A 16,075-nucleotide genomic window follows, 5' to 3' on the forward strand; every position below is an offset into this window, starting at 1 on the left:
AACATTGGCCAGCACAGCCCTGGCTCATGCGGTCTGTGAAGGCCTCTTCAGGAAGGTGACCTCTGAACAGATACTTGACACTACACTTAGTCCTTCCAACCCACAGCAGCCCATCCCACGCCCAGCGAGTGACCTACAGGGCACCATTTAGAAATACATCGGAACAAAACAGTCTAAAGTTTGCAGAGATGGCCAGGCCCAGCAAAACACACATTTGTTTAAAATACAATATATTCCAATGCCATCGCCCCACCGTGCAGCAATCCGGAGCAGCCTTGCCTCTCTGGAGCCAATGAGAAGGCCTGAAGCCTGACTGCATTTATTACTGGCTACTGCATCCTGCCTGCCACCAAACGGAACCTGCAAGGCAAGGCGTGAGGGGTCACTTCCAAAATTGGCTAAAGCTGGGGAGGGCTTGAGGAGAGGGGCTCAGGAAGTCAATTCCGGCACAGTCAACTTCCTCGCTAACTCTTCAGACCCTAGCGTAACTTCCAACTACTTACTTTGGGAAAGGCCATACTGGGTGTTAAAACAGATTTGTGTGTTATTTGTAAGGTGATTTCATATACGGAATTTAAAGGTTTTCATTAGCTCCTAGCAAAGTGGTACAGTCAAAAGAGTGGGTGCAACTTGCCAATCTCCTTCGAGCTTTTGTGATGAGGTTCAGTCTGCTGGGTGAATCACACTTTTCTTACATGCCCATTTCAGTCTTCACTCACCCAATTACTCTATTTAGACCTCACAAACAACCTGCTTTCCAACAAAATCAGCATTCAAACGGTCTACGGAAGCCGGCAGCTCACAGGGACCTGACTGCCCACAGTTCGGTGCAAAGAGAGGCTTGAAAGCTTGCCCCAAAACAGCCCTACCCCAAGAACTCACCTGCCTGCTTTCTTCCCTAATCTGCCTGATGAGTTTTCTCTTTTTTATATATACATTTGAGGCTTATCTCTGAAATATTTCTGAAACAAAGAGAACAGCATCTTCATCGTGCCCTTCTAAGGATATCTTTAAGTCCTCTTCACAAATAGGGAAATTTTCATCTTATTTTCTCTCCTGCCTCTGGAACACATTCCCCACATATTCCCTAGGTTCCTCCTCAAGGGATTGAGCTGGTAGCTTTCTAACAAATTTCCTACTTCCCCTGAGGAGCTTGTTCATATCCACAACCCTCTTGTCTTTTTCCAGGGCAAACTGTTACACCAGGGAATGCCGAGTTGAGTTCGTCTCCCTCAGAAATCTCCATTCAGCCTGACAACTGATTCCCAGTCCTGGCTGCACAACGGATGGATATAAAGAACTTTGCCAAGGACCAACTGCCTGGCCCCATCTTCAGAGATTCCAGTAGGTCTGGGGTGTGCACAGGTGTTGGCATCTTTAAAATTTCCGTGTGAATTTGACATGCAACCAGGATTGCATCAAGTGCTGCTGCTCGAAGGCAGTGCACACACATCCTTCAGGTGATGATGAAGAATATGCCTCAGGAAGTCAAGGAAAGGGGCTTGTGGGAGGGGCGTCAGTGGCTCCTCCTTCCTCCAGGCCAGCTTTCTTCTGACAAAGACTAGTTTTCACTTAACTGTCCTCCGCAGATGGGCACAAGTATACATGCTGTCAGCATCACAGTAACAGACCCAAACAGAGTCACAGAGTGGGGACTGTGAAAATGTGTGCCTACCCTGGAATCTGACAAGGAAGATCAGTGATGTCAGAATGACATTGTTTGGATATCAGCATGTATACCCACCCATGGGGTTCTGAAACAAAAATGTTTTTCAACGTATTGTTAATACCAGTATTACCAACTCAGACCAGTCTAGCTTTCCTATCTTGGCACAATAGGTGACTTAAACAAACTTAAACTCCAAAGAATTTCCAAGGAAGGTTTATCTGTTACCTAAAAGAAGACCAAAGTAGGAGCTTCAGTCCATGGAACGTCATGCAGCCATTCCTCTGGTTATTACAGAAAAGTGAAATATTGAACTGGCTCGGTGGCAGCGGTGGTAGAATGGGACACACTACTGGTCGGGCGTAGTGACTTACCCCTGTAATCTCAGCACTTTCAGAGGCCCAGGCAAGCAGATCACTTGGGGTCAGAAGTTCCAGACCAGCCTGGTCAACATGGTGAAACCCTCTCTGTACTAAAAACACACACAAAATTAGCCAGGTGTGGTGGCGCATGCCTGCAAGTCCAGCTACTCAGGAGGCTGAGGCAGGAGAATCGCTAGAACCCAGGAAATGTAGGTTGCAGTGAGCCAAGGTCACACCACTGCACTCCAGTCAGGGTGACAGAGCGAGACTCCATCTCAAAAAAAAAAAAAAAAGAATGGGACACACTACTCCTTAATCAACAGTGTTGGGTTCATGTTTATAGATGATGGAATGAAGCAGGGGACAACTTCTGGTTGGAGTGGCTCGGAGGCTGGAGCAGCTGAGCTTTAACAAGCATCAGAGGTTGGAAATACTAGGCTAGGTCAAGAAGCCACACAGCGTCATACACTGGCATATCTCCCAGAACAGGGTGTGTGAGGTTTTCTAAAGCAATTGTAATGGTGACAGAGGCTGGATCAAGAAACAGAGATGTGCCCAGGTATAGCATTTTCTCAAAGAAATCTTACCACAAACACTCATCAAAGTGTAGAAACTCAACGCCAGGCTTCCCATAACCCAAAACCCTTCCCCCAAAGAAATCCAAGAAAAAGGAACCATAAAAATGTAATTTTTAATGATACAGAAATAGTATATGTACATTTCTTTCCACAGCAGCACTTCATTCATCTCTAAAAAATTTAACAAAATTAAGGCTAAATCAGAGCAAGCTGATAGTAAGGGATGTTCTACATGGTGTCCTTCTTAAAGAATGTTGTCATAAATATAGGATGTTCTGCAGACAAAAAAATAACAATAAAAAATGCTGAACAAGATACCAGAAGTGGGAAATACAGTATAAAATGAGCCCCTTTCTACCAATCTACTAAGAATCCCGACTCCCCTGGGAAGTTTCAAATGGGATGTGAGTTCTTTTAATGAATGTTTATGATCCGATGCTAAGACTTCCTAAAATTAGAATTACACAGTACTAGGCCATTTTAGTAACTAAAACCAAGGGTAGTTGAGTCTCCAGTATAATCCCACTAGAATTTTTTTAAGTTAAAGTGGACAGTTTTGTAAAGTACTTATTATATCGGAAGCTGTGGTTCTTGAAAGGACAGTTCCCTCCATTAGTGGCCCTTCTCCTTAACCCATGTTATAAAAATAAATGAAGACTTTAAAATACAGTGAAATAAAAATGTCATCACTGCCAAGGCAAAGGGCCAGGAAATCAAACGGGGCTCTTGAGTAAGCTGGCTACAGACACTGATGGATGCTATGATCAGGGAGGAGGAAGGTCTTGTCTTTCTTTCCCATGTTTTCACTATCCTTGGCCATACTTGCTGGTTAATGTTTTAGCACTGCGTTGTGACCCGAGAGAGCCTTCAGCTGCTCCAGGATTTAGAATCAGTTGAACAGTCTTTCTCCCCTCCTCCCATCTCTTCTACCCAAAAGGAGGTCTGAAAGGTCAGAGAAGTGCAAGGCAAGACTCCCTGAAGGAAGCCTCGGTCGAAAACCCCAGTTTCTGTCAAGAGGGGCAATCCCCTGACACCCACAGAATCCTGGCCTTCATATGGCCCCGTGCATATCTGCTTTAAGGAGTTTATATTACTTCTTCCTCCACCTCCTCTTTTGCACATGAGTTTTCATTTTAACATCTCTTTCTCCTCCCCAACTCATCACCTGCTTTGGGAAATTCAAATATTATCTTCATTAATAGAGAATTGTGGATGTGTTATTCACATCACCAACCTCTAGAGAAAGGCATTATTTTAAATTACAGGCCTTAATTACTTTAAAAAGACCTCTTTCTTTCTGACAAGGATTTGTTATCCCAGAGAAAAATCTTCCCATATAATTTAAAAATTTTCATTATAAAGTAGCAAATAGTAAGAAAGAATGTAATTTCTTTTCTTTAACTTTGCCTAAGAATTTTGTTTTCTTTTCTTTTTTTCTTTTTTACTTTTTTTTGGCTCCTAGAATCTCAATTTCCTCTAAATAAATAAAAGGAAAGAAGATGTCCAGGTAAATAACATCAAATATCTCTTAAGTCTTACTTGTATTCAACGACTACTAACACCTGTAGGAAACAGCAGGTTGAGGAACATAGACTAAAATGCATTTCTTACATAAATTAATATGTAAACACAGAGAAACAGTATGATAAACATCCAAGTACCCACATTGACATAAGTAATACAGTAACATTACATGATCACAAAATCACAAAAAGTGAAGGAAACTTTGCGATCTTCCAGTTAGCAGATTTCACTCCTGGCTGGTCACCGGATTCCCCTGGGGAACCTCCCCTCACAGATCTCCTAGGCCTCTTCAAGAACAATTGGATTCAGTAGGCATGGCCTAGGACCCAGGAATTTATATTTCTTTCCTACAAAATTCAATAGTCTAACCCTCTCATTATGTAGAGGAGGAAACTAAAGCCCAAGAGGCCAACCTGTTTTCTAAGCATACAAAGCAAGTGACAGGAACAGGGCTAGAACGCGGGTCTCTTGGCCCCAGTCTGCTCCTTTTTCTGTCACACCACACCACCTCCCAGAGCTTCCCCTAGACCTGTCACCCGTACCCTTCAGCTAAGCACCCTTTAATAGATATTCTGTCATTAAAACTAGGTAGGGCAGGGACCCGTCTCATGTTCCCTCTGATACAATCCTAGGCACCTAGTAAGTGTCTGATAAATGCTTCTTGGTCGGTAGTTACTCAGCGAAGGCCTAATACTTTATCCTCCATTCACATCCCGGTCTACAATCATCCAAGCAGATGCGAAATTATCTGGCTGGGTAATTTTCAAGATCCAGCTATAGAGGGTAATGAATCCTGAGTCTATGAATATGCCATATTCAAACAAGCAAGAATTTGGGCAACAGTACAGTTCTATAAGATTTATGGAATCTTAATCTTCCATAAATGGTCTTCCCCTTGTTCTCAAAATCTGTGAGAAAAAAAAAAAAAAAGAATCCTAAGGATAGGAAGAACTTGGCCATTTATTTACAGCCGTTTTACAAATATAAATTTTTTAAAATCCTGAATTATCCTAAGGAAAAAATCCTTAACAATGGGAACGACATAGTAAGTTGATTTTTCTTGCAGTTTTTCCTAGTTTTCAATGTGTTTTCCTAGTCTTACAAAACATTCTTTCGTGGATGGAGTCAAACTCCTTTATAAAGCTGATAGTGAGGGATGGAACACATTTAGCCTCTCTATATATAATAACATTGCTCTCCTTCCCCATTCTCTCCCTCTCACACATACACACACACAAACACACACACACACATTTATCTGGAGTTGGGGAACATGACATATTTTCTACTCATAGTTATGAATCATGAACCATGTTATAAATGAGATGATTTGATTACATTGTCATCTTGATTGTAGATAAGGAAAAAAAAGATAACCAAAACCTTTAAGAAGCCAACAGGAAAATATTAAAGAAAACCTAAGGCCAAAAATTAAATAGCCAGCAGGCACACTGGCCCTCGCACCATGCAGCCCAGCCCAAACTATGCCCCTCTTGACAAATCAGGCTCTGATTTGTCAAGTGCAGAACAGGAGGGGCTACCCAGAAGGAGCCAGGACAGACACGTGAGGGAGAAACCTTCCTGCTGCCCCACGACACGCAGAAGCAGGGAAGAACCCAGCCTCCCCAGGAACCACCAGAGCTGGCCTTGGCATCCCTTGATAAGAACTCCCTCCCCAAGTAACATTAAAAGGACATCAAGCTCCACCTGAAGAAGACGTCATCAGAAATCATTTACGGATGAGGCCCTCCCATTTAAGACAGTCCCCACACCTGAGTTTTGAAACCAGGTGTACATCCAAACAGGTTTTCTTCAAGTCCTCTACCATGACAGCCTGGGTAGCAGAGATTCCTCACCTTGCATTTTAATTTCTACGGAAAAGGAACTGTCTTGTTTCTCCTTTTTTAAATTTTAACTGTTAAATCCAGTCTTACCAAGCCAGCCCTCAGTATCTGAAGGGTTTTGGTTCAAGGATCCCTGCAGATACCAACATCTGAAGATGCTCAAGTCCCTTATATGAAATGGAACAAAATTTGCATATAATTGACACATCCTCCTGTATATTTTAATGAAATCATCTCTACATTACTTATAATACCTAATAAATGTATATGCTACGTAAAGAGTTCTTGTATTGTTCAGAGAATAATGACAAGAAAAAAATCTGTACATGTTCAATAGAGATGCAACCCTCCTTTTTTTTAAGTAATATTTTCCATTTGCAGTTGGTTGAATCCATGGATGAGAAACCTGCAGATGTCGAGGGCTGGCCCCATTTAGATTCCTAATCATTCCTCCAGGTAGACAAGTTTTTAAAAATCACATTGACAAGCTCATTCATCCATTTCTTCATTCAACACATATTTATTACAGCGTGACTGGACTTCTGGGTGGTCAGAGCTAGAAAAGGCCTTATGTGAATTATACCCCACACCCTTCATTTTACCCAAGGGAGATGGAGGCAGGACTAGCCCTAAACCCGGAGTCCCTCAGCCTCACCCCTGATCTAATCATCATCTCACCACCCCAACCAAGCACTTAGCAGTACAAAACCTTGTGCAAAATATATGTACTTTTTCATTTCAAAAATGAAAAAATTACAAGATGAGTTTTTGTACCTTATTGTAGTTTATAAAGCTAGTAGATATTTGCAAAATGGAATGATAAAACTGAAGAATAAAAGTGCCTTTAAAAAAGTAACTGCAGGGTATGTAAAGATTCTTTCCACTTTTTTTCACATTATTTTACAAAGTCATATGTCATACACATATGACAACTTTTCTGCCTTTCTGCACAGTTAGAAAGTCATTCCAGAAAGACAAAACGACACTTAGAGATACTACAAAACAGATACTACAAAACAACACTGAGAGAATGCACATCCCACAGCAAGGACATGTATAATCTACGGTCCTGGTCTACAACATCCACTGTGGTCTACACACACTATGGCTATTATTAAACAAAACATCCCATTGCCACTTAATCAGAAGGAGGATGAAGCTGCTGCTAACATTTCGATGACATATCTGATTCATTATCTCAAGTGACATCACACTGAATGTAATGGGATTACTGGCTGACAGATCGAACCTAAGTTCTGGACAATCTTGTCTAAAATAACAGAAGTTTAAATATCCATCTCTTCAGGGAAATTTTAAAGAGTAATTCTATATGCCAAATTCATTTTCTTAGCGACTGTATGTTTGTATAGGACTATCTTATTTACTTATCACTCTAGTTCTTTTATCAATTTACTATGCCCCATTCCATAAAATATTAATAGTTAAAAGCCTTAAAAAAAAAAACCTGTTCGCTGATAGTAACTACTATGAATGAAGAGCTTCAACTGCTGAATACCCTAATCCTCCAGAAAAATCACTTGAAAAATGGACATTTGGGGACAGAATCACTCATTTATCTCAAAACCAGAACAAATAGAAAACAACAGCATTAAGGGAATTTAAGTATTTTTCTGACCACTATTGCAGAAACACAGAAAAACTGAGCAGATTGTAGACATGCAAGGATCAGCAGTATATAGAAAGGATTAACAAATCAAACTCAGTACACCTTTAATAACTGGCTTGAGAGTAGATTCTTAATAAAACCAAATTATTTCTTCCTCAAGGCAACCGTTAGCTACAAAGGAAAAATGATTTCATATCCTTGGTCCATAAAGAAGACACATTTATTTACATTCTCAATGGACTAAAAGAGGCTTTAAACTTTCACAATTAAAATTGTATGCTTCCAAAAATATCATATGATCAATGCACTTAACTTAAAGCTTCAGGTATTAATAACTTCGTTTAGACTTCTTAAAAAACCAACACAAACATACTTTCTAGAGTGCAAAATGCTTCTTATGAAATACTTCAGGAACACAAAAGCAATTTGTTTTTAAACACAGGCATCCTTTTCTGAAGGATCATCACCACAGAGACATCCATTGCCGGCAATGGACGTGGAACAGACTGCCAGCTCAAATAAGATCCAACGTTAAGACTGCCTTCAGTTTCTTCACCTCTCCTGATGACCCCAGTTATTTGTACAAACTCATTGTTGGACTCTGGTACATGCACATATACGCATCACAAAGCAGTCTTCGTGCACAGCCTTGGATTCTTCTGGAGTCCAAAGAATGCAGGTCTTCCAGAGACATCTTCAGGTACTCTCCTACTTCTGGGCATGGGGTGACTTGAGGAATGTTGAAGCCATTCTGACCACCTATGGTGCAAAGAACTCTTTTTAGGGCAGTCAAGTTCTAAACTCTTTTGCCAATGATTTTACAATCCTATCGTTTCAAAAAGGCTAATTTCAGGCTCCAAAAGCCTCTATTTTACTTCTAATTTCTGGAAGTGAAAGCTTCCTTTAACTATTGATGTACTCTCTTTTCTTGGTTTCTGAAAGAATTCTGGAGCCAACAGTGAATAAAACTGGTAAAAGGACACACATTCTGAGATAAGCCCCAAACCTACGTTCCAGGCTTCTCTCTGTAGTCACTCAGGAAATCATATTATCAATACATTGGTAGACAACACTGTTCTTCACCTTTCATTTCCTCCCAGTCACAGGCCACCAGCACACTTCACGATGAGACTGTCCAACTTGGAACAGATCTAGTAAAATGAACGCTAGTATAGCTCCCTACATTTTAAACACTATCCCTACACAACTCTAACAGTTTGTTAGCCACGTCGTTAGTCCCCGATGAAGGTGATCTGGGGTGTGGCTTCAGAGATTCCAGGAAAGGCTCCTCTGGGTTAGCTGAGTAGCTTTTCCAAACCTCTGCTGTTGTGTTACGCTGTTCAATGCAAACACTAACTGGGTTGTGGGCACATTAGATGGGGCTGGGATGTATCCCTCAAGCATCAGAGAACTGAAAAGGTGGAGAGCTCCTGGTCTGGGGCCTAGGCCTCTGTTCAAGAGGCTGTCACAGGGAATGTCTGAGGCTACTGGAAGGCTGCACCAGAAGACCACGGGAGATGGACCTGAGAGCACAGCTAAAGGAGAAACAGGGTGTACGAATGGCGGAACATGATAGGCACACCTCGCAACCTTGCCTAGGCCTGGTCTTAACCTGCAAACTCCTTATGGGTCGAGGTAGGGCTGCTTTAACAACCGTTTCTTACCTGAAGCCCACGATTGTTCCTGGTATTCATTACACATTAGTTACATCATGATTAAGCATCCTAGAAAATGGCCTGGCAAGTGCAGCCTATTCCCCACTTCAGGGAGAAACGTACAACACACGGAATAGGCTTTACTTGTTTAAAGAGGATGTTTCCCTCTGCTCTCGGCTTTTGGCAATTGGAAGACAACATGGTTTAGTACAAAAAACATAAGCACTGAGATCAGAAAGACTGAGTTAAACACAAACTATATGACCTCAGGCACCTTAACCTCAGCTTTAATAAGAGAAAGCCAGGAATAATTCTCATCTTGCCAGGATTTAGGTAGAATGACTGAATGGTGCTCAATGAACAGCTACCAAGGTACCTACAAAAATGAGACGGGCCTGAAAGAAGACAACGAAGCTGGAAGTAAGTTCCCTCAGGCCTGAAGTAAGGATTTTATGATTCTTTTTTTTTTAAAAAAGAGCATACGCGTGTCAAAAAATCACAGCAATATGAGGCTGGGCGCAGGGCTCCTCTTGTAATCGCAGCACTGTGGGAGGCCAAGGAGGGTGAATCACTTTCAGGAGTTTGAGGCCAGCCTGGGCAATATGACAAAACTCCATCTCTACTAAAATTACAAAAATTAGCCGAGCATGGTGGCGTGTTCCTGTAGTCCCAGCTATTCGGGAGGCTGAGGTGAGAGAATTGCTTGAACCTGGGAGGCAGAGGCTGCAGTGAGCCAAGATCATGCCACTGCACTCCAACCTGGGTGACAGAGCAAGACTTCATCTCAAAAAAGAAAACACACACACGCACACACACACACGCACAACATATTATTCTTTAGTTCAGCTAGCAAGGTTGTTAATGCAATCCAAGATTTAAGACTGTCACCAAAATAATCCTGAAAGGATTTTCTCAGAAAATATCATATCACTCAAAGCAGGTGCTCTCACTATGAACTGTCCCACTACAAACCAGAACCCTGTGCCACATACAGAAGAAAGGCATTTTCAGTACCATCACGATCGGCCATGCTGTCAAAGAAGAGCCAGGCAGAGTCGTCCTTCCCATACTTCACAAAAGCAACATAGTGGCTCGTTTCTATGCAGAGAACAGCAAATAACTCCATATTCTGGCAAGGGATGCAGCCGTGTCTCCAGTCCCAGTCAGGTAAGTCTTTGGGAAGTGACACTGGGTTATATTTATGATTCAGCCTCTTGGGATGAAGGTGGACCTAAAATGGACCATGAAAAGAATGTCATTAGGCTAAGGAGGGTGGATTATGAGGTCAGGAGTTCAAGACCAGCCTGGCTGAGATGGTAAAACCCCGTCTCTATGAAAAATACAAAAATTAGCCGGGTATGGTGGCAGTCACCTATAATCCCAGCTACTCGGGAAGCTGAGGCAGGAGAATCGCTTGAACCCGGAAGGCAAAGGTTGCAGTGAGCCAAGATCTTGCACCACTGCAGTCCAGCCTGGGCATCAGAGCAAGACTCCAGCTTAAAAAAAAAAAAAAAAAAAAAAAAAAAAAAAAAACATCATTAATGAGTGAAACTCAATGTGTCCAGTGAATTGACTTCCTTACTCTTATTAAATACGTCCCTATTTGTAGCAACCAAGTACTTCACCAACAGCTCTCAAGTAAATAGAAGAGGCAAAAGCAATACCGTTTTATTGTGAATTTTTAAGTTAATTATGATTTTAAAAACTTTCCAAAACCAGCGATCTGTTTTCAACTAAAAATAAGTTATTGTTCAACAAAAGTTCATCCATTAAGTGAAGGGAAACTCACTTGAGTGTTGCAGGTTTTACAAAACTGCTTGATTTTTCCAGCTGAGATGTCCGGATCATCATAGCATTCTCTACACTCGTACATTGCAAGCCCTCCACATATCCGGCACTGCCTGGGAGCTGAAATGTGGGGAGTGGGAGGGGAGTTAAGAAGGCTAAGAAAAGTTAGGTTTTAAAAAGGACAATGCTCATGGCTTCAAAAAAGTCTCTTCTTCTTCCATCCACTTAAGCTCTCAGTTGGTATTTGAAATATCTTTAAAAATGTTTTCTTGGACCAAATAATTTTTCTAAATAGTGTCACCTAGAGTGTTTTTCCCTTCTTATCAAATGCCCATTGATGAAAATTAAAAGATACAAGAAAGTAATAAAGAAGGAAACTAAAAACATCTACAATTTCAGTTGGCAGGAGATAACCACTGTTAATCTGATTGTGAATTTTCTCTAATACTTTCACATCTGAATATTTACATAAGTATATATGTGTGTGTGTGTATATATATATATGGCCCCTTTTGTAGAACATATTAACGTACTTACCTTTCCACTTAATATTACACCATGACCATTTTCATACACATTGGTCTTTAAAACCATGAATTTTAATGGCAGTAATTTAATTGTACAGATACACCCACTCATTTAACTACTCTCCTCTGGTTAACATTCAAGGTGTTTCTAATTTCTTAATCATATGATAATAAGTATATCTCCATATCAAATATGTATTTTCATTTCTATTTTCTCAGAATAAACTCTGAGAAATAAAATGACTGGTTTCATATTTCCAGGCTCTTCAGATACTGGATTGCCTTGAGAACCACTGTGTCCAGTTAGATTCTAACCCACAACTGATGGGAATTATGACAATTTCCATAAAACCAACAAAACAAATTTTAAAAATCTCATACTTACTGTCTTCAAGTAAGTCTGTTATATTTAATTCCAGAGAAGGAAAAATTTTTTTAAATAGTTTAAAGTCTTTTCCAAATCGAGGCATCTGAATAATCAGACATGATGGTGCCTATAAAAAAGACAGATATTTTTAGAATCAAAGTGTTAAAAAAAAAAACTTTTCCTTATGAAACCAAAATAGTAATGGCTGTCAGAACAGTAAGTTCTGCCTTAATATTGGTGTCCTATAAAACAGGACCCACATGTGACCACAGGCTGTGGACACAGGACACCAACAAGCCACAAGTCTTCAGGTGGCTCATGATCGCAGGGACATACCAGCACCTGGAAGTCACAGAGTTCAATCATCTTGGGTCTCAAAGAAAATAATGGCATTTTATTTGGGTTTATACTTATTAAATATTTTGGAAAGATTGTTTTTGCAAATATAATACAGAAAATGTCATCACAGAAGGGCACTACTCATTATATTTCAACAAAAAAATAACTGTGGCTGTTAAGGTTTTACCAAAACATGCCTTCAGAAATGAATACAATAAAAATAAACCACAAGCATATACTATTAAAATTATGAAGATTCTCAGACAATAAAAGAATAATTTCTATCACTTGGTCATTAATAAATATAAATGAATGTTTGACATTTTGAATCTTGATGAAGAGGGAAAAGTAAACATTATATTTTGATATATTTGGATAATATGCTTGGGTAAAATGGCATTTTTAAAAACATACATCTTCCTTTTACTTTAAACTGCCTAAAAGTGGCCAGGAGTGGTGGTATATGCCTGTAATTCCAGCTACTTAGGAGGCTGAGGCAGGAGAATCGCTTGAACCCAGGAGCCAGAGGTTGCGGTGAGCTGAGATTGTGCCATTGCACTCCAGCCTGGGCAACAAGAGCAAAACTCCATCTCAAAAAACAAAACAAAAAAAAAACTACTGAAAAGTTTTCAAGTTCTGCAAATAAGCTTGGTGTTTTCTTTGGCACCAAAAATCCAGAAAATTCAATGTTAATTCTAAGACATTTTCCATAAAGGCAAAGTTGAAACACGGCACACTTTTAAAAATCTGTGTTTCTTAACAGTTTGTGTTTCAAACTGTTCTCAGCTAGATAAAATCAAGAGATATTGAATCTACCAAGTCTTAAGACTCTCACAGACTTTCATAAAAAATACCATAAGTATCACTAACCTCTGCAAATTTCAGATTACTGTTAATAAATGACCATTCTAACAACTGCTGAATTGTGGGAACTCCAACCTTCTCATTTTTTTCCATAAAAATTTGATAGAAGTAACAATCTTGTACCTTTTGACCTGCTGATCTAAAAACATGCAGAGAAAAAAAAACACATATAATCTATTTATTAAATGCTTAAATCAAAATGTCCCAGCAGTATCTGAGAACAGAAAACCATGAAATTGATCGTGTAGCTTTGGATAGTCAGAACAGAGGGAAATAAATGATTTGGATAAAATAATTAAATTTGCTAAAGTACAAGACCTTATAAATGATTTATTTTGTTTAGTTTTTAGATTGTAAAGTTCTCTTAGTGATTAGGAAAAAATAACAGAATTTTCTAACTCCAGTAACCCCAATCAAGAAGCACTATGTGAACAGAACTAACCAAAAGCTAAATCACAAGTGCAACTTCACTGCCCAAATCTAGAAAGCTGCAAACTGCATTTAATGCTTGAAAATAAATTCTTAGATGCCCGGATATGACAGACCCTTAGCAGACCTTCTAGACCAAACTTTTCATTTCCAAAATGAAGGTGCTGAGATCTAAGGAAGGAGAATGACTTCTCAGCAAGTCAAAAGCAGAACTGGGTATAGAGCCCAGGGGCTCTAACCACCGCTTACCATGCTTTCTGCTAAAGCATGCTGTCTGATGGTCGCTCGTTTATTCAACACATACCAACTAAGCATCTACCATATGCTAATCACAGTGTTCCTCTTCTGTTTTGAACATTTTCCTTCTAAATATTTTACTATAGCATGTCATTAGTCTTTAGGACTAACTCTACCAGAAGGACTAATAATCCTTAAGTTTACTATTTAAATTTTCAGCAGAATTTCTAGATAGAGAGTCAGACAGTTTACATCTAAACCTATTTCTAGATTTTAAGATTTTTAGGGGTAAATATTAACATCATTTTCATTATAAAAAAGAAATCTCGCTATTCAGAAACCAGCCTGCGAAATCTTCAGCTTTCCAAAGCGACGCATGTCCCCAAATAAAGAAAACTTAATTGATAACAAAACAGGAAATTTTTGAGACCCACAACAAATACAGAGGATAAGCAAAAAACCTGAAGGCTATGCTATACCAGTGTTTTAATCAGTTGTTGATGACTATGACAAAAGACCAGAATTTTTCTGTGAAAGCCAAAAAGCATAGAAAATTAACAGTTTCTAGGGAGAGAGAGAGAGAGAGAGAGAGAGAGAGAGAGAGAGAGAGAGAGAGAGAGAGAGAAGACTAAGAAACCAGGAAGTAGTAGAGGTCAGTAACTGTAATCATAATCATGGCAGCAGGGGAGGAGGGCTGGTGGTTGAAGGAAGCACTATGTGGCAAATGCTGAGAGAAGGGAGGCAGAAATTAGGATAGAGAAGACAATTTACTAATTTCTTGGCTCTTCCCTGTTTCTTGCATCCCACTCCTTTATTCTAAACTCAGTTTTGTTTTACTAAAGTATATCCTGTAATAAGTCTTGAATGGTAATTTAGTCCTGGTTCTCCCTGCTCAGAAATTCTGAATATTGTTATTATTAGAATTTCAGTCTATCAAAAATTCTGAAAATTCTTCAGCTGTTATCTGTTGAAATATTGCCTTTTTCCTATTCTCTTTAGTATCTCCTTGTGGAACTCTAGTTAGAATCCATCTTCCATGTCTCTTATCCTCTTTTTCTTGTTTTCTAACTCTTTATTCCTTTAGACAACATTCTGGGAACTTTCTTCAGCTCTGTCTTCCAAATGAGCAATTCTCTCTTCAGCTGTGCACACTGCATCAATGAGGTAACATCCTGATATAGTTTCTATTTCTGGAGATTCTGTCTTTATTTGATTCTGTTTATCAAACCTGTTTTACCTTCCATTGGCATCTAGTTCTTTTGTCTCTTCAATCATTTAAGAACATCATGTAGTCTCTTTTAGATTGTTTAATTTTTTACATTTTTTAGATGCTCATCCTATTTGTTGCATGACTATTTGTTGCTGACTCTTTCTCTCTCTGTCAAAAAGAAATGCTAGTGGAGGGGAAGAATTACTCTTGAAAAAGAGCCAGCTTAGAATATTTATAAACTATAAAAAGGTGATTCTCAATATGAAGAGATTGTTTGCAGAGGTGAAGGGGACAGTGTACAGTTCAAGGGGGTGTAAGAACTTCCCAGGGCCCTTTCAAGTCCCACAAGGCATTCAGACTCTGAGATATATTCAGAGATGCCTTGATCCCTCCTTACCCACTCTGAGGATCACTGCAGTATTCAACCTATGTTATTACTGGGCATGTATTACATTCCTTAGGTGTGTGGGCTAGAAAGGGGGCGATAAAGGATGAAAACAAACTGTTCAAGGCATCTGAAATTTATCCCTTTAAAATGAAAAACCGAATTGACTTTCTTCTCCCAAAGTGCCTGCTAGGTTTCCTGCATCATGTATTAAACATATATTTCCTTTCTCATTTGTGTTCAAGAAGCTGACTTATGAGACACTGAAATGCTACATACAGTTAGTTCTATTTCTGAGCTTTCTGTTTGGTCCCATTGATCCATATTTCTAATCTTATGCTAGTATCACACACTATTTTAGTCTATGCTTTGCCTTCGTAGCTTATAATAGAAATCTATTTTAAAAGCATTCTTCAAGATTTTTGTCCACTTCCATTTTGTACAGAACTCTAAAACCACTTTCTTAAAGTATGTTAAGATCTTGCTTGTGTGCAAATTATGTAATAATTTTAAATTATTTAATTGTCCTACCCAGAACACAATCTTTCTCACTAATTAATCAAATCCCCTTTAGCTCTGTATAAGTCTTTAAAAAAATCTTATCTCAATAAAATTGATTTCTTGGTATTTTATACTTTCATGAAGTATGAAATTATTTTTTCATATTTGCTTG

At 39.3% G+C, this 16,075-nt stretch overlaps 1 protein-coding gene across 2 annotated transcripts in view; it reads right to left on the minus strand.

Moving 5' to 3' along the window:
* Positions 1–2,699: 2,699 nt before the first annotated feature.
* Positions 2,700–16,075, minus strand: part of CYLD (CYLD lysine 63 deubiquitinase) — a 56,716-nt gene continuing 43,340 nt past the window's right edge. For both annotated transcript variants that reach the window (XM_003937264.4, XM_039480380.2), the window contains exons 14-18: positions 13,148–13,280; positions 11,957–12,065; positions 11,046–11,164; positions 10,271–10,487; positions 2,700–8,360 (exon numbers count right to left, since the gene is read on the minus strand). In XM_003937264.4, the coding sequence (XP_003937313.1) occupies positions 8,176–8,360; positions 10,271–10,487; positions 11,046–11,164; positions 11,957–12,065; positions 13,148–13,280 (763 nt within the window). In that variant the 3' untranslated portion in view covers positions 2,700–8,175. The remainder of the gene's footprint in view (positions 8,361–10,270; positions 10,488–11,045; positions 11,165–11,956; positions 12,066–13,147; positions 13,281–16,075) is intronic.

This window comes from Saimiri boliviensis, chromosome 1 (genome assembly GCF_048565385.1).
Source record: "Saimiri boliviensis isolate mSaiBol1 chromosome 1, mSaiBol1.pri, whole genome shotgun sequence".
In the NCBI taxonomy this organism is placed as follows: Eukaryota; Metazoa; Chordata; class Mammalia; order Primates; family Cebidae; genus Saimiri; species Saimiri boliviensis.